We start from the raw sequence: 27,119 nt of genomic DNA, 5'->3' as shown, positions 1-27,119 counted from the left end.
AATAAATTACAAGACGTGGGCTTCCCTGGTGGCGCAGTGGTTGAGAGTCCGCCTGCCGATGCAGGGGACACGGGTTCGTGCCCCAGTCCGGGAGGATCCTGCATGCCGCGGAGCGGCTGGGCCCGTAAGCCATGGCCGCTGAGCCTGCACGTACGGAGCCTGTGCTCCGCAACGGGAGAGGCCACAGCAGTGAGAGGCCCACGTACGGCAAAACAAACAAACAAAAAAATTACAAGACACACGTGTGGCTTTCTCTAAATCAGAAGAATCAAAGCTCATACCAGCTGACACAACGGCGAAACACAAGACGTCTTTAAAGTGCTTTTCATTCTCAGCAGAGCTAAAATGGAGTCTGAGGGGAGACCTACCAGGTGGACGGGGGGGAACACTCTGGTCACCAATTGCCACTTAACTTTTCTCGAAAAACAGGAAGGTTACCTTCCCCCTGGAGTCCGTCATCAAGAAACGCTGAGTGGGAACAAGACGTAGCTTTGAGCAATGCTTGCCATTTCCTGATTTTTCAGGACAATCTTGCCCTCGAGGAAGAGATCTGGGAGCCAATCCCCAGGCACTGCCCACGCTGCCCTGCTCGCCCAGCTCGCTCCGCGAGGCTGAGTCGGGCACTGCCCCTGGTGCGGGAGGGGCCCTGCAGGGTTGATGTCAACAGGAGCTCGGCTTACAAAAGAGTTTCAGGTGAGGAAATCGCTAGAAGGTGACAACCAACACACATGCTGGCAACAGGGATCTTTTTTCCTTTTCTTGCAAATTAGCTTTTGATTACTGGTGAGATGGTACTTTCTAGATAATGCACAACCATCCTCTACCATTTTAATTTTATGTGTTTCTTTCTCCCTAAATTACACTTGGCTTTTCAGGAAGTCCTATGTACTTATCCACAAAATAATTATTCCATCTCTTATTGTGTCTGAATATAACGCTTAGGAAATACAGGTTTTCAAAATCGACCAACACTAATTCAAACCATGATTAAAATGACCTAAAAACTTCCTTTTCAGTATTTACAAAACAGAGAGGGTAAGCACATATTCACAGGTGAGGGGGGGAAACAGTTCCTCCGGTTCCTTTAGGAAGGGGAGCAGGCCAGAGCAGTTCCTTTAGGAAGTGAGCGTTCCTTCCCTGCACGGCTCACTGAGCTGGTGGCCGGCCACACTCTGACCTCTTCCTCTGTATGGGCTGAGCCCAGCCCTGCCCATTATTACCACCACCTGATTCTTTTCATCAGCTGTTTCTAGTTCATTTACAGAATTACAGTTTGATCTCAACTGTCTACTTTTGCAGGATCTACTGATGAGTTTGTGAAAGTATAAAGATATCAAGATTTTATCATGTGCCAGGATGAACAGGCTTAAAAGCTGACAATTAAAATGTGGTCACTTATTACAAACCAAGGGAGGCTGATCTCAAAGGACACACCCCAACCGATACTCCTGGGGCAGGGAAGCGAGCGCCCGCAGCGTCCTGCAGACTCACCTGGCACTGTGACTCACCCTTCAGCCCGCCCGCCTGCCTGCTCCACCCCCCGGGCCTGCTGTCTAGATGGACCAGGAAAGGCTGGAGCACAGGCTCCCTCGGAACCTGCCAAACTGGACTGAGAAAGCTGCCGGGCATGGCTCCAACGGGCACTTGCTGATCCAGTCCTGGGATGGGCACAGGGGAAGGGGACAAGAGGGGCCTTTCTGAGCAGAAACTCCATGAGGCACTAACTCCAGGGTAAATTAGGAGGGCTGTGAAGCAGGAGTCTCTGGGCTCCCCTGCAAGCTGGTGGTTTCAGCGTATGTAAACTCATCAGTGATTGCTTGGGCGTATCCAAGACGTCAGGGAAATTCAGCCTCCACGGAGATCAAAGGCCCCAGGTGAACCACATGAGTTTCTGCGGACGGACGCTGCCACCAGTACAGGCAGCTGTGATCTGTCCCTATTTAAAATGAGTCCCAGCTCAGAAAGCTCGGTGTCCTAACCACCCACCTGCACTCTGTCCCCCCCACATTCCAGTTCCCTCGGGGGCCCCACAGGAGGGCTCAGCTGCAAGCAGACCTGCATCACCCTCGTCCAACAGGTGGGCTGCACAGGCCTCCACCCAGCGGGGTCGCTGGTCTCTTCAAAGCCCTCTCCCAACAGGCGCCAGCTCCAGGAAGTAACCCTCTCACCAAAGGGGGTCTTTCCTTTTCTGAATAACGGGGCATCACCCTGAAGTAAGATGTGCCGGTGCCCCTTCAGCCTCCAGGAAAATTGGACAGGAGTATGTGAAGGGCCGCCCACACCAGGAATCCACATTGACAGTCACGCCATGTGAGCAAGGGCCAGGCTTAACACTTACCAGCACTTCTGCTCACCGGCTGGTACTCCGCATTATAAAACCACTGCTGAGATTAGCATTGCAATGGCATCTGCTTTTGGGTGAAAGAGGCTCCCTTCCCAAGCCCAGGGCCTGCACAGAACCCTGCTCTCTGGCCCACGTATGCCAGCAGGGACAGCAGGACTCAGGACCCTATTTCTCTCCAAGTTGGTGACGAGGTCTTGTGACTCTGACGTTCTCACCTACGGGGCAATGAGAAGCTTCTCCCCGAAGCAGAGGACGTGGTGAGTGGTGGCTGCCCACCTCTGGGCCCAGTGCCTCTACTGACCCTTCAGCCCTTGGCAATGCTTCTCCCATTGGGCTGAACCAAAGAGAGTCCCTGGAGAAAGCAGGGGCCCAGGTTCCTGCAACCTTCCAAGCTCTCAGCCACAAAGGTTAAACTGAAAAAAGAAGCCTTGTCGGGATGATTTAACTCTGAAATGGGAATGACCATTTGGAGCCAGATTCCCCCACATCTGCTTCTGGCAGAGGCAGCGTGGCATTTGCAGAGCCAGGTCTGGCTTAGCTCCAGGCAAGCGTCCTTGGAGGAGTGGGAAGCCGTGACACTGAATGAGACAGCACCCAACTAAGGGTTCATCATCCTGTGACTGCTGATGTAAACAATGAGCAAAACACACTTTTTTGCTTCACTCTCTAGTTACAGAAGCAACTTCCAAAAAGCGGAGGAGCAGAACAAGAAAGCAGTAGGCAGCGCCTTCCCTGAAGCTGCATTAAACAGCAAACGATCTCCCGTTTGCAGAGCAATGAGAGAGTGGGGAACGCACGCCCGAGGGCAGGAACAAGGGACAAAGGCACAGGCAGCCTGGTCTCAGCAGCCAGGCCTCAGGCCACGGTACCTCCACAAGCCTACTGCCCTCCCACCCCACCCGTCCCCTCCCAAGGATGGACAGGACCGGAAGGGGTCAGACACCTTTACAACCTCCTGGGAAGCAGTGCGGCTCCCTAAGCAGGGGTCAGAATCCTCAAGCTGCTCTGCAGGCTCCTCCTTCGCGTGAGGGTAAAGACTGAGAAATACAGCCTGGCCACGCATCCGGAGCAGTAAACAGGTCTGAGGACCCTCTCCAGACCCTAGAGTGGCCCACGCCCTCCACGGCTTTCCCCCGGGCCCAGCTGGCGCTCAGAAGGTGGGAGGGACCCGATGCGCGGACTGGAGGAGGATGATGTCAGGACAGAGTTGCCGTGCGGATGCTTTGAGACCTGGGGGGGGGTCTCCCGCTCTTTTCACGGCACCTCCTTCGTGGCAGGCGGCCTCCAGGACCTGAGAACAATGTTGCAATCCATCTCCTAGGAAAAGCCATCGGATAAGTGTTACAACCATGACTAACCCAGAGGCTGCTGCCATGCTTGGCCACCTCCTCCAGCTTCTTAATCAACAACCAGAAGCAGAGACCTGACATCCCTTTTCACGTCAAAGGGATTCCAGTCCAACAGAAGACAGGGAAAAAATTAACTCACAACATCACTATACTGAGGACACACCTGTTTTGAATTTTCCAGGGCACAAACATAGGATCCTAAAAGTAGGGCTCAGGCCCACGCGGGTGGCACAGCCTGCTGCCCTCGCTGCTCTGTCCAGGAAACCAGGGGAAATGTATTTTTCCAGCCTTGTGAGGCCGAGCTGGTTTTCACTGCACAGGTGCGGACAGTGAAGCAGGCGAGCCAATGCTGTCACTCCTCCACAGTGATTGGAAAATCATTTAACAGGCTTTACCTTGAGATGGCGGCCACGAAGGGCTTCAGTTCCTGAGGCTCGTAGGCCCGTGCGAAGGCCCAGCACACATAGCAGGCGGCGTCCCTGACGTTGGAGCCCACGCTGCAGGCGCCCCGCTTCTCCTCGTATGTCAGCGCCTTCAGGATCACGGTGACAACTGCACATGGGAGACAGAGACCGTGATGCAGCCAAAGCAGCACTCAGCTCCACAGACGCTGCACCTACTGTACCACAACCCTGCTGGCACCTGCCCCAGAGAGGCAGGTGAAACGTTTCTCAAAAGTTGCCCCAAAACTCCTAGAGAACGGCATGGACATGCCTGCGGGGCCCACCAAAGGGACGCTGCTGGGCCCAAGGAGACACAAAGGGACACAGAGGCCACCAGCAGCAAGGGAAAGGGCTGGCATTTCACGGGAGCAAGACGAGGGTGAGCAGCACCACCTGGGACACCTTCTGATGAGGAAAGAGTATCTGATCCAGAGGACACCGGACCCTGGAGTCCTGCTGTCAAGGGGACCACGAACGATAGACGGGCTTCTAATTCAGCCGCAAAGCAGTTACCAGCTGGTAAGCAAGCTCGGAGGGAGGAGACCCTGTTACACAGGTGTCCTAGCTCTGCTCAGAGGGCATCTGTGACCTCACGGAGCTTTAGGGCTAAGAATTAGGGTGACAAAGCAAAGCCCATGGTCATTCTGTGCTAACTCCAGGGATAACCCAGATACATTTACTTACCTAAGACACCTGTGATATTTAAAGTAATTTGAAGTACATACAGATTGTCCTTCTGGTTCCATTTTAAAATGTCTCACTGAGTTTTTAATAGTGCACATGTAATTTTTGATTTTATAAAGAGATGAGAGAATTTAAGACACATGGTAAAAGCACTGTAATGTTTAAGGGAGCTGAAATTGTACTGTATTTACCTATTAAATTTATCAGATTCATGTATTTCAAGTATTTGGGAAAGGTTTGCTTATTAGAGACAAGTACTTAAAAAGAAAATACAAAACACTCATGCATAGGGTTTTAAAAGTATAAAGGTACTGAATTAATTTTATAAATGAACAATTGTTTAAAGCCTCTTAAAATGATTATAATAGTAAAATGTAATAGAAATAACCCTCAGAAAATTTTTAACTAACAATTCAAAGGTAGAGTATTAATTTTTTTAAATCACACTCAATGAAATTCTCTGAAAGAACATGCTGAAGACTGAACATCAAACAGCTCCCACGGTGTTTAGAGAAGTATTAAAAGTGAAAATGAAGGCTTCCCTGGTGGCGCAGCCGTTGAGAGTCCGCCTGCCGATGCAGGGGACACGGGTTCGTGCCCCGGTCCGGGAAGATCCCACATGCTGCGGAGCGGCTGGGCCCGTGAGCCATGGCCGCTGAGCCTGCGCGTCCGGAGCCTGTGCTCCGCAGCAGGAGAGGCCACAGCAGTGAGAGGCCCGCATACCACAAAAATAAAAAATAAATAAATAAAAATAAAGTGAAAATGAGTATCTGTTCTGAGAAGATGGCGTGGCCGCACATGCCAGCTCCCGGGCACCAGGGCAGAACCGCTTCCGTGGATCACCATCCAACACTGGGCCACCGAGCACAACAGTGGACGGGCAGGTACAGAGCCCACGCCCTCCGGGAGGCCAGGGGTGGGAGCACATTCTTCTATCTGTGCACACGGCCAGAGTCTCCCTGTCTCAGCACCACCACCCCTCAGGCCACATGTTGCAGACACAGCGAGAGATGTCCAGGGTAGAACTGGAACATGGTAGCGTCCCATGTGGGGCAGGTGGTGCCCAGACAACTCATGCACGATTCTCACGTGCATGAACTGGTGTGAGCGTGTGAAGGTCGATGCATAAGACAGCAGGGGAGATCAACCACTGAACAAAGTGAACAAAGAAAGAGCCAGAGAGCCAGCGGTGAGACGAACAGGGTCACAAAATGCGCCAAGTGACCAAAGGCACAGCCAGAGGGGACCAGCCCTCCCTGCGGCAGCCCCACCCTCTCAGGCACATCTGGACTGGGATCTCCCCTGGGTCTGGGCACCTCAATTCTCTCTTCTGTATCTTCTCTCTCTGCTGTAATCTGCAGTCTGAGAAAAGACACTCAAGGTACGGATTTAAGAAAAATGAAGCACCAATTATTTGCACATGCAACTATCATCACAGAAATTATCTTCCAAAGAAATGTACCTAGAAACAGTCTTAGGCAAAGAATCAAAAGAAACAGTGGCAGAACTATGAATATTATATACAAATGTCCCCTCTGCCTTTTGCATCTAAAGACTTTTGATTCTCCATAGAGAGCAACAAAAAATAGATTTGATTCTGTACCATTTATTTTGTATACATATGATGGTTACTTTTAATAAGGTTTGTAAATGTTCACATAAATTTACTTGAAATTACACAAAATAAATGTACTCCAAAATAAAAATCTCAGACATTGTGTTATCAGTTATATGCATCTCAACCAGGACTGAGGACCTCAAGAACATGTTTCCTCAATATTAGCAGCACCGCAAGGACACCTGCACTCAAAGTTCTGGCCGGGCACCCACGCTGTGGACACCAAGGTCACTCACGCCTGGAGCTGGCCTTATTCCTCCTCTGTGCAGGCTGAGGACTCTAAACATGGAGCCACTCTCTTGCCAAGTTCTCATGTCTTCAACCCAATGGCAGTACAACACCCCACACGGGATATGCAAAGGCCCCTCAAATTCCACAACGTCTGAAACAAAGCCCATCTCACCCACACATCCGATGTCAGCCAGTGGCCCATGCCCCTCTGGGGCACAGTTCAGGGCACAGTGGTCATCCCAGGGCTGCCCCTCCTTGCTTCCCTGTGTCCGGTCAAGGCCTATCCCACCCATAGCAGCCACACCTCTGCAGAGGACCCCTTCACTCTGGTCCAGCATCTCCCTGCCCAGCCCCTCCATCACTGCTGGACCACTACCAGCCTCAGCCTCTGGTCAGCCTAGTGACTCACCTCAGCACAGCAGAGCCCAAGCTGTCCATGGCTCCCTCTCGTGAGTGCCCCAGGGCCATTACACCAATTCCCCACTGGCCTCGCATCTCTCTCGGCCACAACCAGGTGCATGCCACCCCTCCCACCTGCAAAGCCCCCGGAGCCCTCTCTGCCTGGCATCATACCCTGGGAGCACCAGGCAAACTTCCCTGAGCAGGAGCCACTGAAGCTAACAAGGGTCTGCCTCCGCCAGTCAGCACACCAGGAACTAAGCTCAGCTTTCTGAAAGAGTACCTGTCCCTTTTTGTCTACCTCCTAAAACTGAAGCATACAGTCAAGACTCACAGAGCATGTATACCCGATGTTCACTGAAGCACTATTTATAACAGCCAAGGCACAGAAGCCATCTTAATGTCCAACAACAGATGAATGAATAAAGAAGAGGTAGTGTACATATACACAATGGAATATTACTCAGTCATAAAAAAGAATGCAATAATGCCACTGGCAGCAACATGGATGGACCTAGAGATGATCATATAAAGTAAGTCAGACATAGAAAGACAAATATATGATATCACTTACATGTGGAATCTGAAAAATAGTACAAATGAACTTATTTACAAAACAGAAATAGACCTACGGACATAGAACACAAACTTATGGCTACCGAAGGGGAAAGGAGGGAGGGACAAATTAGGAGCTTGGGATTAACATATACACACTACTTTATATAAAACAGATAACCAACAAAGTTATCTACCGTATAGCACAGGGAACTATACTCAATATTTTATGATAACTTTTAGGGGAAAAGAATCTGAAAAAGAATGTATATATATAATATATATATATATATCTGAATCACTGGGCTGTACACCTGAAACTAACATGACATTGTAAATCAACTATACTTCAATAAAATAAAATAAAAAATAAAAAGACTCACGGAGCATGTATAAATGCCAAACCAAACCAGAGGACACTACCACAACTGTTTCAGATAAAGTAGTTAAATCTAATTAGCGATTTAAAAATTATCCAAACTTGAACTAAACCAAATCTGTAATGCTTCAAATTGGTCTTCATTTGTCTTACCTGGAAAAGTTCTAGTTTACCTGGAATTACTCCTAGTTTTCTAGTGTTGTTCATATTCACTCTCTGTGTTAAGAGCGTAGCCCATTCATGGCCCAATGCATGTCAAAACTAACAGGCTGTGGCACCTTGAGGGGAAGCATCGCATAAACTCGCTGTCACTGCCGCCCCAGATTCTCTAAAACCGCCACTTTACCCAGCTGCCCAGACACTTCTGGGGAAGATTGTTCAGCAACTCTATAGCCTGAGGGAAATCTGGATGCTTGCTAACTGCTGAGTCCCAATTTATCCGTCCATTGGACAAAATCAATTTCAAAATAGACAACTATGAATGACAGCGGTCAGTACTGTCCACTTCTACTTCAGGTGGACGTCGCACCCAACTACTACACTGAGAAATGCTCAGGGCCCCCAGGGAGAAGTCCACCTCCACAGGGACATGGCCCCACCCTCAACCTGCTTGCCTCTGAGGCCCCTGAGTGGCTGGGGGAGCCTGACCCCAAGTAATTGTGAGATGGCTCATGAGGTCGACCAGTCACGAGGAAAAGGACACGCACTGTCATCTGTACCCACTAATAGACGTCTGCCTCAGCACAACAGAGACCCCCGCATGGCTGACTGGCATTTATTGGTGGGAAAATCGAGAGACTAGGAGGTCCAACCATAGGCTCATCTGGCCCACTGCTCTGTCTCAAGGGTCAGGACCTGCGCACCCACCACCCATGTGTGGCTCCAGGTGCCAGTCTTCACTCGCTCCACAGACTCCTTGGCTCTGCTCCCCGGCCCATCCACTTCTCTGTCTCAAGGAATGGAAGAAGGTCAGTTTGTGAGAGGGCAGTGGGAGCCGTATGCTGCACTCGGGCTCAACCCTATTTGAGAGAGAAAAGATCGGTGAGAAACGTGGGCTCTGAGTTCTGTGTGGCAAGGTGACCCCCACAAACCCCAACTTTGGTCCCTGGCACCCATACATATGCATGTGATGTCCTCGGGTAGCTGCCTGGCCCTCCAACGACATGAAGGCGCTGGACTTCCCTGTGTCCCCCTGCAGCCTCCCACAGAGCTAGGTCAGAGAAGTAGAGACCCAAGCCCGCCTGGGCCTCAGGGTCTCACTGCCAGCCCTGCCCACCCATGTGGCCATGCTGCTGTAGCTGCCTGGCAAAGCCTCCCTGGCAAGTCCCACCCCAGTCCTTGGCACGGGCAGTTTCAAAATCTTTCTCTCGAAAGCTCCAGTGACCCATTTATAACACCTGCCACAAACATTAGTGCTGAGATCCAAGTGCAGGTGAAGAAGTGCTGCCAGGAACGAACACAGGCCTCGCTGCTGGACTGGGGTCTGAGAGAGGGGACTATGCAGCCACTGACAGCAATGGTGGGACACCTGCCTCACAGTCACTGTAAAGGAATTTGATTTTCATAAAGTAAAACAGCTCAGAAGGAGAGAAAGCAAGATGATGGATTTCTTCAACAAGAAAACTGAAAAGTGGGGCTCTCGGCTCCAATTCATCCCAAGGTGGTAGTAAGTACCGTGCCCCAGGGGTAGAAGGACGGGGTCGGGCCTGCTTCTGCTGCTCCTGGGAAAGGCCCATGGCTGCCCCCGACCTCTCAGGCCTTCACCAGCCTCTTCTGTGCGAAAGTATGCTCTGGGCTTCCAGCTCTGATATCCAGGGACAGGAAGACAAGAGACAGACCAGCCCCAGTCCATGCAAGGTACTGAGCAATCAGAGAGCTTTGGGGGAGAAGGTGGTGTATGACGTAGAAATAGTCTTTGCCCTAAACCTTTATAAGAAGTCATTATCAGAGAAAAGAATTCAAAAACTAACAACTCTTTCCAGATCCAACAGGTTTAAAATACAGAAAACTCTTCAATAGCATTGAACAAAGACCTTTCTCACGGTTCCAATTACACACTGCAAATACATGTCAAATATATAAGATTCCCCAGAGGGCTTCCTTTTGGCAACCCAGAGTCCAGCAATGTAATTTAAATACCCTTCTCTCTAGACAGCATGTCATTTGTCTAACACCAATCGCCTAAGGACAAAGCAGCCTCCAGGTGAGAGAAACGACTTAACCCTCAGAGCACCAAGTCCCCACTTGCAAGGCTTACAAATGCACATCTCCAGAGGTCAGGAGGAACCCAGTGTACTTTTCAGCATCCACAAAAAAATCATCATACAGCCAGCACAGAAGCTATGTGTTTTGATAAGTAATGAATTATACTAATTTAAAAACAAACTCATCACATAAGGAATATCACTGCATGGGGCCAAGTCTCCCAGGATCACTGGGCCATGTCTCCTGAGATGCACTAGAATGATATCTCCCAGGATGCACTGGGCCAAATCTCCCAACACACCCTAGAATAACATCTCCCGGGATACACTTGGCTGAGTCTCCCGAGATGCCTCTGAGCCTGGCCACATGATGGCGCTGTCTGGGGAGCCAACACTCAGACCACGAACCTGCTTGCCCAGAGTCTGAGCCCAGGAAAGTACCAGTTTCCCGGGAGCAGGTGTGGCCATCACCACAGAACTTCTACTTCATCCACCAGTACAAACAGCCATCATACCTTCCTAAAGAATGCAGTCCAACTTGCTCAGAAAAAAATATGTTGAATTTGCTGGGGGAGAGGAAATGACGGACAGAAAATCTGGTTCCACAGACATGTAGTTTTCGGTTCCCACAGGACATCTGAAAAACTCCCAAAGGCCCTTAGCTGACCTGTGGGCAGCACTGCCAGCCACAGCACCAACCACTTAGACTTGCATGCTGGCCTTCCTTGGAGGGTGAAGGACCCCCGCCCCACAGACACTGGGAGACCCCAGCCAGGGCTCGTCTCCACAGCACATAACGGAACGGGATCTTAGCAGCATCCTGTGCGGTTTGGGGAGGGCCCCTGGTTACACTCTCCCCCAGGTGCCTGAAGCACACTCACCCGCCACAGTGCGAGCATCCATGAAGCCCTCTCCCTTTCCACAGAAAGTCACATGGCTGTGCGGGTCCAAGAGCCCTCCCACGCATCCTCCCTATGAACAAGACCCCCGCCACCACTGCCCACAGTGCTGTGGCTCAGAGCCAAGGCTCAGCTGTCGAGAAGCCAGGAACAGACGCTCTCTCACCAGGTGCTCTGAAAACACAAGTTCCCAGCACATGTGAAGCCCACAGTCCAGGCTAAGTGGGTACAGCCATTACTGTGATGCATATTTAGGCAAGATAAGGACTCTCCTCACAAGAGAAACACAAGGCAAGACAGAAGGAAGTTACTGTTTTAGCCAGAAAAGTCTTGCCTGAGGGCAGGACCTTCTGAAATGCTTAACACAATCACAAAGCAATACTGAGGCAAACAAGAAGCACCTACTCTTCCATCTGATTGTGCCCTATCTCCTCGGTGTACAGGGCAGTTCCTGCCACATCACCTGCTCAGAGGAAGTGATTAGCAAATATTCCTGCATAAAGCATCTCAAACCTCAGTAGATCAATACACTTAAACTTTTAAAGCAAATAACAAAAGACGTAAATGTGGTATAATGGATAAAGATGGGATGGCAAATACATGTAAGGAGTTCACGTATATCATACGAACATCCCAACCTAAAAAGAGGAGAAACAGCGGATGAAGAAAGTTGAAAAAATGTGAATGTTGAAAATGAGGACAAGAGAGCCATTTCTGAAGATCACACGGACAGAACCTGACTTTCAACGAAATCCCCAGACATGCATGTTGATGCAGCAGGCCATGTGGCCATGACCCACCTTGACCCACCCACAGGGCTGTGGGCAGAACGCCTACAAGCTGACCCTGAACTAACAAGTCCATTGCCAGACACCTGTCCTGAGGAGACAGTGCAGGCACTGGTTTATGCTCAAGCCACTCACCATGGACTCAGGAGGAGCAAGTAACAAAGTGGTGAGGGCAGCTCTGCAGTCAGACGGGCCTGAGCCTGTGTGCCTGGGCCTCCCGGGGAGCGCCCCCAAGTTGTCACGAGAGCCGCACTGCTGCGACCATGGTTTGAAACAGCAGAAATAAAGCCCTGCTATAACGGGGAGGGGGAATGGGAGGTGATTAAATACAACAGAACCATTCAATGCAACTCAAACTGCCACCCAAAATAATATTAAATGACAGGAGGACACTCAGAACCCCCAAGTACACTATACTTAGTCAATGGCTCGTGTGCTGAAACCAGTGACAATCAGTACTCACTCTGGGCCAAGCCCTTGTCCAACTAACCTTGAGAGGTGGGGAACTGAGGCAGAGAGGGACAGCCCAGGACTTGGATTGCATAGCCAGCCCATGCATCACACTGAGAGAGCCCCAGATCACTCATGCTCACGACCCCCATCTGCCACAACATCAACAGGGCTGATCTCCAGGCAGCAAGATTCCAGGTTTCCTTAGCTGCTTCTTTATGTCACTGTCCCAAGTGTCCATAATGAACACACATGATCCTCACGATCATTAAAAAAGACAATACAACACTTTAAAATATGGTTCCACACTTTTCCACTATTCAGGGGGCACTGATCCTTCTCAACATCAAACACATTTACTCCATTTAGAAACCATTCCTACGTGGAACATGGATCAGAGAAGAGAGGAAGACAAATCAAAGAAGAGTAAACATTAAAACGACCTGTGCGCTCACTTCAGCAGTACATATACTAAAACTGGAATGATACAGAGAAAATTAGCATGACATCACTTATATGTGGAATCTAAAAGATGACACAAATGAACCTATCTACAAAACAGAAACAGATTCACAAACACAGAGAGCAGACTTGGGGTTAACAGGGGAGAGGGGGTTGGGAGAGGGGGTTGGGGGAGGGATGGAGTAGGAGGTTGCGGTTAGCAGATGTAAGCTATTATACACAGAATGGATAAACAAGGTCCTACTGTATAGCACAGGGAACTGTACTCAATATCCTATGATAAACCATAATGGAAAAGAATATTAAAAAAAAAGAATGTATGCACAGGTATAAGCAAATCACTTTGCTGCACAGCAGAAATTAATACAACAGTGTAAATCAACTATACTTCAATAAAAAAATAAATATGAACTACCAAAAAAAAAAAGGACTTCCCTGGCGGCACAGTGGTTAAGAACCTGCCTGCCAATGCAGGGGACACAGGTTCAAGCCCTGGTCTGGGAAGATCCCACATGCCGCAGAGCAACTAAGCCCGCGCGACACAACTACCGAGCCTGTGCTCTAGAGCCCGCGTGCCACAACTACTGAAGCCCATGCGCTCTAGGGCCCGTGTTCCACAACAAGAGAAGCCACCACAGTGAGAAGCCTGTGCACCGCAACCAAGAGTAGCCCCCACTCGCCGCAGCTAGAGAAAGCCCACGCGCAGCAACAAAGACCCAATGCAGCCAAAAAATAAATTAATTTTTTTAAAAAAAGAAAAAAATTTAAAAAACAAAAGATCTGATACCAGTTGAGGTGACAGACAGAAGGTAAGCCCCCCACCACACACACAGGGGTCCTCCTCCAGCCCACAGCAGCCCACCCCACCCCAAGCGGGTACCCCACCCAGCCCACAGTGGTCCCCACCCCTCACCCTTGGGGGTGGCCATGACAGAATGCCAATAAAGCCGGATGGCTGACAACCTTTGAGGCCATGGATTCCTTGTTGCTGCTACCACAGCATCCACCCAGGTGAGATCGGGCACGTCTTTCCTCCCCTTCAGCTCCCTGGGCTCCAAAGAGGTTTAAGGAAGGTACTGAAAGTCAAAGCAGGTGCCCAATACAGGAAGTGCCACTGTGACTGCCGTGGTGAGTTTCCACGAGGCTCGACGAGCAGGTACACTTTCCACGGGAACTCCTGGTTAGACTGTTTATAATAAATATCTGGTGTCTACCCGGTACAGAAACAAACCGTTCTAAACCAGCTGGTTCCAAGTAACCCTTCGAGCAACCTTGGGCTCAAGGTGGGTTTACTCGACCTTCTTCGTGGGACACAATGCCGAAAACACACACTTCACATGATCCCAGGTGTCCAAAACTTTAAATAAAGACCTCAGTCAGGAGAGTGCTTTTCTTTAAATAATTAATTTTTACACGTCACTTTTTGGACTGTACTGTAAAATAACCTGAACAAGTATCTTTCCTATTTTAAGAGACAATCTCACATCTTTTTTTTAAAAAAATCAATTAAAATACACCAACATGTTAAGATAGAACATAAGCAAAAGCACCTCCTCTCTTGGGTACAATAACCATCCAAGAGGACAGCGGTGGCTCCCTCCAGAGCCCGGTCCCCCCACGGTGCTACTGCGGAGGCCCCACCCCAGGACTTCAGGGGGTTAAGATCTTTAACTTGTCGTGACTGAGGTCAGGGGTTGACTTTCCAGCCAACCAGTGTGGCCTGGCAGTTGACCTCCTCCTGGTCCAGGTCTGTGCCGAGGTCCCCACCATGCCTCGCCCCCTGGACGGCTGACGTGTGGTCATCCCAAGGAGTGGCATGATGGGTCTGTACACCGTGAGACAACTCAGTGCTGGCTGGCACTTCTGACCGTGGTGAGGCCGGCTGTGAGTAAAGAGATGACCCCTACAGTACTAGTTCTCTGGCGCAGGGGAAATGAGCTGCCGGTCCCGTGACATGAAACACAATTTCCATGTGCTATGAAGATGACGCTGAACATGAGGCAAATATGAGAGACTGAGCAACTGAGCCTTCAGGAGGGACGAGAGGCCTCCAAGGAGGAAACGGAAATCATGGGGTCCCCGAATTCCCTACCCCCAGGCCCAGAAACAGGACAACCTGCACCCTCTGCCACCACCACCCACTGAGTAATAAACAGACAACAGGACAAATCGACAGGGCTTCCCCACAGCCACCCTCCGGGGGCCAGCTGGTTCCAAGCAGGCCAGAACAGGAACCGATAGCTGGACCTCCATCAGGGAGCACTCACAGGGCCATCTGCCCCATCAGCACACTCGGGTGCTCAAAGAACTACCGAAGAAGGACAGGAAGTGTACCCACCGCAGAAGGTGAGCAAAGACAGGTGGACAACAGCAGTGAGGACAATGTCCCAGGTAGACATCGGCATAGGACATAATAGGTTTTATATTCTGAGGACAAACTGCACTTTCCATGAAATCAAGATGCTGGACCCCTTCACAGAGACCTGGAAGAGCAAGTGAAGTTAAAAGGCACATGGAAGGTTCCTCGTCTTTCTCTCCAAGAAACGAGCCCATGAAGAAGACTCCACGGGAAGAGGAAGGACACCGTGCAGCATTCACTTCATTTAAGATGCTCCTAAGGGGCTTCCCTGGTGGCGCAGTGGTTGAGAGTCCGCCTGCCGATGCAGGGGACACGGGTTCGTGCCCCGGTCCGGGAAGATCCCACATGCCATGGAGCGGCTGGGCCCGTGAGCCATGGCCGCTGAGCCTGCGCGTCCGGAGCCTGTGCTCCACAATGGGAGAGGCCACAACAGTGAGAGGCCCATGTACCGCCCAAAAAAAAAAAAGATGCTCCTAAGAACAGACTCAAGGAACATTTCCAGCATTGAAAACTGTGATGTGTACATGACAGAGACATTTCTCTGTTTAATCTTGATGGTGCTATGTTAGCTCACTGACCTGTTCCTGACTGTGAACCGGCATTTGAAAGGCTTGAGGACCACACCTCCCCTTGAGTGAGGGTCCCCCGCCCCGAACCACGCCCTTCCTCCCGTCAAGGTGGTCCAGGCAGGCATCAGGGTGCCAGCATGTGGAGAGCAGTTGGAGCACAGCCCCCAGAGCGGCCTCCCACCCACACCATCTAGCACACTGCCTTGCACACAGCAGGTAAAAATGTTCTGAGTGAATGAGAGTGTTTCTCCTTCTTTCTCCAACGACGCACATCCCTTGCAATTTTTTAAACTGCTTAAGCCATCCCTCCTGGAAACATTTCCCTAATGTTTCACACAAGCATAATCTTCTTTATAACTGAAGGATAATAGATACCTCCCTAACCCCCCCCCTTTTTTTTTTTTTTTGTGGTACGCGGGCCTCTCACCGCTGTGGCCTCTCCCATTGCGGAGCACAGGCTCCGGATGAGCAGGCCCAGCGGCCACGGCTCACGGGCCCAGCCACTCCGCGGCACGTGGGATCCTCCCGGACCGGGGCACGAACCCGCGTCCCCTGCATCGGCAGGCAGACTCTCAATCACTGCGCCACCAGGGAAGCCCTCTCTACCCCCTTTGAAATATACTTACCATCAGCAATCTTTCAGCTTCTCCAAATTTTATGTATACGAACAACAGAGTCTAAAACTTTTGGAGGAAAACCTCTTTCCCCCTTCCCCCGCCCACCTATCACCTAGCCTAAAGAAACTGTGACCACGCATTTGGTCTGGGAGTAAGGTGAGTGCCTGGACACTTTGTGGACGATACAAGGACAGGGACAGGTGGGACCGCGGTCTGGTTCTCTCACCACCAGCCCCTGGGCTACTGGGAAGTCACAGGAAGAGATTAAGGTCCAATCCTCACTTCTCCAACTACGTTAACAAGCCTCCCAAAGAGGGAGCATGTGAAAGCAAGCAGCTACTCTCCATCCGGGCGACCTGCCCCCACGTCCCAGCCACTCTGAAGGAGCAGAAGAGCCGCAGCACAAGGCGAGACTGCCTGCTGAGAAGATCTACTAAGGAGGGCCCCCAGGCCTGGGGTGGCTGCCTGGATGTTTAGAAACCTCCGCAGGTAACTGATTCCTTGGCCACGGTGGGAACCAAGTGCCTTAATCTAGCTCTCGGCTGGCAAACAGTTCCTAAGCTGAACATCACAACATCACCCCACTGCACTAAAAGTCAAATAAAACTGCTTAGAAATAATCCTCAGAAAAATACAACCTTCTACTGACAGACTCCCTTTTAATTTTTTCAACCCTGAAAACCCAAATTTTCAGTTTCTCTAAGATCAAAACATTCTACTCCTTCTAAGTCCCCGACAGGCCTCCCCCGATCTGCGAGGAGGAAGAGCCTCCCAGGAGAAGGGAGCGGGCGGCGCCCGAGCCTCATCCCCACTGGACCCAACCCGGGGCCACCCGCCCTGAAGAGCCTGCGGCCGCGGCACACACTTCCCGCTGAGTCAGGGCTATTCATGAGCAGCTGTCACCTCATCAGCAGCGGGACGAGCAGCCCCACAGCGCCTGGAGCGATGCCATCGAACAGGGGCTCTCTCCTCACCCGGCTGTGGTTTATTAAATTCGAACTAGAGGACGCCAAGTGAACCCAGGGGAAGCTGTCACTGGGAAAACACAGGCACGAACCCATCCCACTGATGTCGCCCACACCTGGTCCAGGTGCCCACCGTGTGTCCCAGGGGCCAGGACTAGGGGACAAAGCTCTCCCACCACCGCAGAACTGAGGTGAGATGTGAACTCCCATGGGGGCAGCCTGAACCCCCAGGAGGAGGCCCCGCCCTCGGCTGACACAAATGTTTCCCACTTTCTCAGTCCCGGCAAAGCCGGAGCATCTCCTGGTTCTCAGCTGTCACACTGGGTGCTGGCTCCCCAAGGGGCCTGCCCAGCCTTAGTCTACGTTCTCTGTCAGAACTTTCTTGTCAAGCCACCTAGGTAATGGTTCTTGTCAAATTAAACTCTCGTGATCTCTGAACGACCCTCCTCAGGGAGAGATAACAAAGGCTCTTTCCATCCCTCTGCGCTCCGCCTAGGACACAGCACCAGGGGACCAGTGCCTGTCCGTCCTGTCTCTTTGTCCAAGGCCACGTGAGGGGGCGGGACGGGGGAGGGGAGCTCGGCTGTGCCGCTGGCGCAGGAAACGGCCACAGCTGATGACAGAGTGGCCCAAGTACAACAACTTGAAAGAAGCAAAAACAAGCGCTCCGGAGAATTAGAGGCTTAACCAGGAAGTCAGGGACCAGTTCTGCCACTGACTCACAGCCTTGGATTCCCTGCAGCAGTGCCCAGACCTCCACTGGCCCCAAGAGTGTCCATGGCACAAATGTCAGGACTGGCAGGCTTGGAGGACCATGCTGCAGGAGAACCCACCTCACCGAGCTGAGAGTCACTGGACCAGACGTGCGGCCCAAGGTCAGATGGCCAGGACGAGGAAGAAGGGTGAATGTTAGACAACAGGCCACTCGTATTTGATTGATGACACGCCCACGCCTGGCTGGGGCCAAGTTCTCTGAAGTTTTCTTCTCTAATCTCACCACCCAGGTCACCGCCTTGGACAGCTGGGACAGGGGAGTGTGGATGGCAGACTTCTAACCACAGGCCGAGGATCTTTCACAGCCAAGCTGCCTGACCTGCCCCAGTGACCTCCCACACTGACCTCCCAGGGTGACGCAGACCCTCAGGCATAGCTATGCCTGCACAGCAGGGAGAGGTCCCACCAGGTAGGGGCAGAGTGTGGCCTCATCCTCCCTTTGTCCAGAAAATGGCAGGTCCCCCCCACCACCACGGGCCTCTCCCGATGACACAGCCCAGGCAGAGCTCCATCCTCACTTCTTCAGCCCCCAAGCACCTCCCTGCTGCCCGCTGCACCCCCGCAAAGATCTGGACCCACCTCAGGGCTACACTTCGACTCCCACAGCACCCAAGCACAGGGCAAGCAGAGAACCCTGCAGCAGGGGCTGGCCTGCCACGCAAGAAATCAGGCCGGTGCGTCTTCTCCTGGAGTGACCGCTGGGCTGCTCCCCAGGGCGCTCCTGCAGCCTCACTTCCTGAAGCCTGGGACCAGGGCCCCACCAGCGTGTAAGGCAGAGCAGCAGCCCCACGGCTTTCACGGTGTGGGCCAGGTAGGGAAGCGCCCAGGGGGTTCCTTTGGCAGCGAGAGCCACTGTGCACCAGGCAGCCTCACCCATGGGGGCAGGGGGCGTGGGGCAGCACAGAGAGGGCACGGCTACCTCACCCCAAGCACACTATACCAACCTGATCCTGGGGCCACATGCCCACCCAGATGTGTCACCAGGAGACCTGCTAACACGCTACTTTCATGAGCAGACGTGAAATTCAAGTGAAATGGACCCTCTAGCTGTCTTTCGTGTGTAAGTAACTCCCCAGTCAAGTCGGCCAACCTGCACTGGACTTTAAACACCAAATGGGCCTGCTGCTAGCAGGAAACAGATGATAAAATTAGGGAGGTATAGAAATAAATTACTTTAGTAGGCAAAGGGTTTTCCCAGGTAGCAAGGTTTCTCATTAATAAATCCAGAAAAAGATTTTCCATTAAAATAGCATAAATATTATCAACATGTCTAAAATAATGAACTATGTGGACAGACATTACTTTCTGAGCACACTGTATATAACACACAACCAATTCACTTTATATTCATAAATGTCACAATCTTAGTTTTGACCCAAACTATGAATTTCAAATCTTAAATATAACATAGGTAAAGCCATATTATACAGGATGTTTTGTAATTTGCATGGCTTCTATACATGTGTTAAGTATAAATTCTAAACACATACCACTTAGAAATGCATAATACTTCTTTCATCAAACTACAAATTCTTTCATAAACAATCTCAATTCTAATTAAAGAAGTACCAAATATTTAAAAACAAAAAAATTAAAGATACCCTTTAAAAACCCATACACGTGCGTGTGTGTATATGTACATATACAAATACACATTCACACCCAAAAACTGCACACGTAAAAAGAACTCATATGAAAGAATTAAAACAATGGTGAGGGGGATTTCTTTGGCAGTCCAGTGGTTAAGACGCCACGCTTCCAATGCAGCGGGCGCAGGTTTGATCCCTGGTCGGGGAACTAAGATCCCACATGCCTTGTGGTGCGACCAAAAAAAAAAAACAATGGTGAGGGAATTCCCTGGTGTCCAGTGGTTGAACTTCCGCACCTTCACTGCCGAGGGCAGGGGTTTAATCCCTGGTCAGGGAGCTAAGATCCTGCAAACCTCGCAGTGCGGCCAAAAAAAAAAAGTGAAATTTTTACATCAAAAATGACACAATATAAGATCAAGAAAAATACACAACCACAGAATTGGTGAAAATTGGTGAAAATATTTGCAAACTGTCTACCTGATAAGGGTCTAGAATCCAGAATATACAAAGAGCTCATACAGCCCAACAACAAAAAGACAAACAACCCAATTTAAAAATGGGCAAAGGACTTCAACAGACATTTCTCCAGAGATACACAAATGGCCAACAAGTATATGAAAAGATGCTCAACATTATTAGTCATTAGGGAAATGCAAATCAAAGCTATAATCAGATACCCACTAGGTTGGTTATAATTTTTTAAAAAATGGAAAATGACAGGTGCTGGTAAGAGTGCGGGGAAACTGGAACCCATGCCCTGCCAGCAGGAACGTAAAGCAGCAGCATACTCACAGCAGCCAAATCTCCATTAGCTGACACATGGATAAACAAAATGTGGTCGGTCCTTATGAGCCGAATTGTGTACCCCAAATTCACATGTTTTAGTCCCAAGTCCTAATACCTCATAATGGGACTGTATCTGGAGATGGGGCTTTTAAAGAGGTAATTAAGGTAAAATAAGACTACCCGGGTGAGCCCAAATCCAACAGGGCTGCTGTCCTTATAAGAAGAGGCGCTCAGGACACAGACACAGACCAAAGGTAGGACCACGCGAAGACACAGCAGGAAGGTGGCCATCTGCAAGTCAAGGAGAAAGGCCTTGAAAGAAACAATCCTGCCAGCACCTTGATCTCAGGACATCCAGCCTCCAAAACTGTGAGGATAAATTTCTGTTGTTTAAGCCACTCAGTCTGGGTACTTTGTTATGGCAGCCCTAGCAAACCATACTGTGGAGTATTCTTCGGCCAAAAAATGAAATGAAATACTGACACGCGCTTGCTTACAACATGGATGAACCTTGAAAACATCATGCCAAGTGAGAGAAGCCAGTCACAAAGGACCACATGCTATATGATTCTATTTATCAGAAACAACTAGAATAGGCAAATCCATAGTGATAGAAGGTAGATTAGTAGTTGTGCAGCACTGAGGAGGATGGAGGTTTCAGGTGACAGCTGAGGGGCATGGGGTTCCTTTTGGGGTAATGAAATGTTCTAGAATCGATTGTGGTGATGGTTGCACAACTCTGTGAATAAAAGCCATTGATTTGTACACTTTAAATACGTGAACCATACGGAATATAAATTATATCTCAACAGACCTATTTTTAAAACCTCATAGATAGGTAGTTATTATCCCAATTCATCAAGAAGGATACCAAAGCACAGATAAGTTACCTTTCTACCTCTACCGGGGTCAATTTTGGTAAGTTATATTTTTCTAGGACTGTCTATTTTGTCTGAGCTATCAAAGTTATCAGCAAAAGATATTCTGGACATGTGGCTTTTATTCTCCACAGGACCTGTCTCACAGCCCCCATCCGGGTGGTCTTACTATTATTTATATGCGTCCCCTCCTGCTCTGTCAATAAGCCGGAAGTCTCTCAGTCTCTCTCTTTGGTAGGCCTTTTGGCTGTTGATCCTTGTAGACCTGTGTCTTCTCCCTCACTCATTTCTTATGCTCCCCTCACTGTCTCCCCACCTCTTCCCTCACTCCTTCCTTGGCAGTTTGAGCCTTTCTTCTCTTACAATATTCTGGGGCGGCAGGGGAGGAAGGGTCAGCAGCAGTTTCTACAAAGGGCCAGAGCCCAAGCATTCAGGCTTTGCAGACCACTGGCTGCTTCCCTTTTCTTTTTTTTAAAACAATGTTGAAAAAAGGAGAAACCATTCTTGGCTCCAAGGCCATACAAAAACAGGCCAAGGCCAGCTTGGGCCCGCGGGCCATAGTTTCACAACTCCTGCTTAAGGTTTTAAATTTCCCTGTAAGTACACTACTAGCTGCATCTTGAGAGTTCTGATACATAATAATTTTGTTACTGTTCATGTTTACCTTTAAATTTTTATTATAAAATTTCTATTGGGATTTCTTCTTTGATTCATGTGTTATTTAGAAATCCATATATTTTCAAACTAAAAATTCACATCATACCTTTATCCTTCTGTATCTGACTTTTAATTTTATTGCTTGTGGTCAAAAAATGTAGTCTGTACACCAGTGGTTCTCTGAAATTTCTTGAGACTTGTTTTATGACCTTACTAGTAAACGTGCAGCATTTGTAAATATTCCTCTGTGTCTTAAGATTGCAGCCCCTCAACCACAGCTGCAGAGCCCTACACAAACCCACAGAATCAGGCCTGTTTTACTGTTGTCTAAGTCTTAGACACAAGGCTCCCTGCTATTCTATTTCCTCCCACTATTCTATTTCATAAATGAACTGTCAGCAATCAAGAGAGGTGTTCTGAGCTCTCAGGAGGACACCAGATTCGTCCACTTATCCCTGCAACCCTACTGATTTCTGCTTCTCACAGCCTCAAGTTTCACGAGGAGTCAAAGCCCCAGGGCTATGTGCACCACCTTGACGGGGATGAGCCCAGGCTGAGGGACTCACAGGAAGCCTGCTCCAGGCTGTCCCCTGAGTCCTGGACAAGCATCGTAACCAGCTGCCTCAAAACAGGTGGAGTAAAAGGCAGTCAATGTAAAATTACACAAGAAAAGCACACACATGAGGGAGAGTCTGCAGACACCACAAAAGGATCAGAAGCCCAAGCACTGTGGACAAAAAACAGAACCTAAAAGACAATATCGGAAATACAGGCCTAGAATATTAAACACATAAAAAGAGGAATGGAAACCATAGTAAAGAAAAGAGGAAGATTTGAAGAAGAACCAAAACAAGGTCTGGAAACAAAAGGGAAAAAGATTCATGCTGTGGATGGCTTTCGACAGTGACCTTGGGGGCCTAGCTCGGGAAGCGAGCCCAGCCAGCGGAGCTTTGCGACACCACACACGAGGGCCGGCAGCCGGAGTCAAGCAGAACAAGGGAACGAAGGGGGCCTGCCCTCACTGTCTTTAGTCTGTTCACGGCTCTTTTATTGCTATGTTTTCACTGACGTTATTTGTAGCATGAGACAAAAAAAAGTCTGTGTGCTAATTTTTCTCCTTGTCCTTGTTTACTTTAACCAAGTAACTTCTACACGTGGTTGTGAACATATCCAGAGATGACAGGTAAAAAGCACCTTTTAAATACAAATTCAGGGAATTCCATGGCAGTCAGTGGTTAGGACTCCGCACTTCTACAAGCAGGGAGCACGTGTTCAATCCCTGGTCAGGAAACTAAGATCCCACAAGCCACGTGGCATGGCCAAAAAAAAGATGTTTTTAATTTAATGAATAAATACATACATACATACATACATACATACAAATTCAATAAAAGGAGATAGAGTGCCACATGACCTGCCCCTGGAAAACCGTAACCAGCCCAAGGAGGGATGAGTGAGGACCCTGAAACACAGGCATGATACTGTCAGGCAGACAGAGGGGAAGAGGTGAGGAAAGCTGTGGGAACCCTCTAATCTTGGCCCAAGGTCACAAACCTGAATCAGTCTCCCAGCCAAAGACAAAACAAGCCAGAGCTCACGGTTTCAAGTTTCACTTCAGACACAGAAGCCACAGCCCAGATCACACTGGGCTCCAAGACCCTGTCCAAAGCAGAACCCCTTCCCCGTCCTGGCCCCCAGGCGGCTTCCCGAGCCAGGAGGAGCCCCGGGTCCAGCTCAGCTCTGCTAGGTTCCACACCTCCCTGGGGGAAGGCGTCATTGGGGAGGAGTCGCGGAAGCTGCAGGCACTGGAGCTGCAGGCACTAACGCTGCCCACAGGCCACACACACTGAAACCTGCAGCCCCACCAGACACTGGACAGCCTGGCGGGAAGGAGGCCGGTGTGTTCCCCTCCGAAACATAAAGTAGTTCCAGTTCCATAAATATTCAAATAGTGGCATTACTAGAATAATAAGCAAATTAAAATTCAAGTAATGTATTACACATCTCAGACTTCAAGTTACAAATGAATTCCTCTGCTTCATCATCAAAGGAAGGTAAACGTCCAAAAATAAAACTTTCCCCGAACACTCTCACACCCCTTGGCCTGCCTCATCAGACAGCTAAATAAACTCTACTTTCATTTCTATTTTTCAACTGTTTGATAAGCAAAAATAGATTGATACCCTCAGGGTTTTTTTTTTTTTAATGAGAAACCAAGTACATCACCTGAGAAAGACGACCATGGTTCCAGCTCCCGGCTCAGCTGGCGTGTGCCCCATGCTCCCCACGCTTGGTCTCATGGGCCCAGCTCTCACATGTGCAACAGGGGAGGACCCTGAGGGCCTGGTGGGCTCAAGCCCAGCCCCGGCACAGACCAAGCTCAGCTCGAGCGAGGTCCCAGGCGCCAGCCACCTGCGGGGCCCGTGGGGGCAGCCTCCCGGCACCTCTGAGCAGCACAAGTCTGGGGCGGGAGCCGACGAGCAGACAGGCTGCAGGGCCAGAAGAGAGCCCAGGAAAGCGGCAGGACCCTCCAGGGCAGGGCCTCCCCTCTATCTTCAGAAAGATCCTGCCTTGACCAAGACACAGAGGCCAAATGCCAGCAGCAGAGCTCGGCACCAAGACGCAGGCAGAAAGGAGGACGTGGGAACAACGCAGGTCCCAGGGAGAGGAACCAAGCAGGAGGGGCCCAAAGTGGGGCCACCTCAGGACCAGTCCCCCTGGACAGGCTGCTCCCTCTGGGGCCCCAACTGGAAACGAATTATAGTCGAGGGACCCTGATGAGCACACGGGCCTGAGGCGCAAAGCAGGAGTGGGTGCGGGGCAGGGTGGTCAGCACAGGGCGGGGGGCAGCAGGGGACAGTGTCTGTCCTCGTCCCCCGTACTCGTTCTCCAACCATTGAACAAAGGCCTAGTGAGCAAGTGTGTGTACTCGTGTGCACGTGCATGAGTGTAAGCTGCCATGAAAGACACAGGTGCCCTGACCTCCAGCAGTCCCACCACCCACGTCCCCCCAGGGGAGCAGCATCCTGCCTGCTGGCCTGAGCCCCACCACATCTCACGTGACCCACGAAGGTGGAGCTCACGTCTCAGGGGAGACCCTGAGAGACAGTCTGGGCAGCTAGGTGCCCCTCAGCCTCAGGAACCATCCCCTGCTCCCCTCCTCAGGGGCCCTCCCCGGCGCCATGACGACAGGACCTTTCAGAACGTGTGTTCGTCTCAAGAACTTAACAAATGCCATCTCAGCAGCTGCTTAGGACTTACTGTCTCTAACAACAACCAAAATTAGAGAAACTGAAATGATGCCTTGAATCTTCTGTAGAGTTTTCATTTCCTTTTCCTTTCCTCTGGATGCTGCACCCCAAAAGGAGTGCCAACAATTAAAATTAAAACTAACTTGTATTTACTTGTAAGGTCAAAAGTATAAGCAATCTGCTACCTTCATCAAAGATGTTTTGTTCTGTGACGCATATCATTCCCAGCAGACAAATGCAATTCGGTGGGATGTCGTAATTAACCCATCAGGTTCCAAAGAAAACCCATGAGTAGAGGCCTCCAAGGTACTTTCTACAGAGGGGAAGGCTGACGCCCAGGTCAGATAACTGCTCCAAGTAACAGGAGGACGAAAGAACAGAACCAAGACTCGAGTGTCTTGGCAGCAGCCACAGAGCACAAGTCCCCGATCCAACTCAGACACGACCATCCCTCTCCCAGTGCAACCTTCCCACTGCCTCTAGGACTCTGCTCTGTCGTCCTTCAGGCTGGGTGACCTCGGCCAAGTTACTTAACCTCTCTGTGCTGCTTGACTCTGCAAATCAGGCTGACAGTTCCCATTGTGAAGAGTTGTTGCAGTGATTAAACGGATTAACACTGATAGAATGCTTATTTAGCACAAGGCCTTATACCTAGTAAACACTCAATAAGTGCCTAACCACCCCCCACCCACCCCTGCAAGACAGTGAATTCTTTCTGGCGATGGCAAGCAGGTGAAGGAGGGGTCACACTGAAAACAGAAAACCTTTGTGAACAAAATGGAGACTACAGGGAGAACCACACTACCTGCCCAAAAAAACATCATTAAAATCCTCAGAGAGGGCTTCCCTGGTGGCACAGCGGTTGAGAGTCCGCCTGCCGATGCAGGAGACGCGGGTTCGTGCCCCGGTCTGGGCCCACGTGCCGCGGAGTGGCTGGGCCCGTGAGCCATGGCCACTGAGCCTGCGCGTCCAGAGCCTGTGCTCCACAGCGGGAGAGGCCACAGTGGTGAGAGGCCTGCGTACCGCGAAAAAAAAAAAAAATCCTCAGAGAAATAAGAGAAGCTATTGCAACTACTACCTAAGAATAAGATACTAAGGAAGGAACACTTAGAGAACCAGCATGAACTCTTGGAACCCAAAAATAATAATAGCAGAATAGAAATACTTAAAAGAAGGGTCGAAGAGAAAGCTAAGGAAAATGAGAACACTGAGGACAGAGAAAAGAGCCTGCAGGAGAGAAGCAGTGGCATGTGGAGAATCAGGGAATCACCATTTATACAAAATTCTACAATAGGTAACACTAATCTATGAAGGAAGAAAATCCAGCCAGCGGCTGCTTCCGGGTGGGGTGATCATAATGCGCCACTTCCCAGCGGGGGGTATGCTCAGGACTCAGGGAATGGTATTCTTGGGATCTGTGCCCCCATCACATGTGAATTCTACCTTTAAAAGAAGACGTGTGAACAGTTAATAACAAGCCTAAGGGGTTCAGGGGTAAAGTGAGTGATGTCTGTCACTGACTCTGAAATGCAGCACATACTTGAGATGGATCGATGCGTGGATAAGGCGAGGGAATGTGGAGAGCCATGAGTGTGGTAGGGCAGAGGAAAATGTTCACTGCATAACCAGCGCTGGGTGTCTGAGCATTCACTGTCAAATTCTCACAACTTATCTGTATGTTTGAAATTTTTCATATTAAAATGTTGGGGGAGGCCTCTTGCCTTCCAAGATGGCCCACACTCTATGGAGTGTGTATCTCCCTGAATAAACCTTCTTTCACTTTACTATGTCTTGCTCTTGAATTCTTGCCTGCACAAAGCCAAGAACCCACACTTGGCAGCCATCCCAGGGACTCAGACATGACTTGGG

General features: G+C 50.1%; 1 protein-coding gene across 2 annotated transcripts in view; it reads right to left on the bottom strand.

Annotated features, from left to right (window-relative positions):
• TBCD (tubulin folding cofactor D) overlaps positions 1-27,119 on the bottom strand; it is a 173,888-nt gene that overhangs the window by 71,694 nt on the left and 75,075 nt on the right. For both annotated transcript variants that reach the window (XM_059998740.1, XM_059998741.1), the window contains one exon: positions 4,089-4,245. In XM_059998740.1, the coding sequence (XP_059854723.1) occupies positions 4,089-4,245 (157 nt within the window). The remainder of the gene's footprint in view (positions 1-4,088; positions 4,246-27,119) is intronic.

The sequence above is a fragment of the Delphinus delphis genome, chromosome 19 (genome assembly GCF_949987515.2).
Source record: "Delphinus delphis chromosome 19, mDelDel1.2, whole genome shotgun sequence".
Taxonomy (NCBI): domain Eukaryota; kingdom Metazoa; phylum Chordata; class Mammalia; order Artiodactyla; family Delphinidae; genus Delphinus; species Delphinus delphis.
Note: the sequence above shows the minus strand (reverse complement) of the source record. Positions and strands in the feature narration are given on the sequence as shown.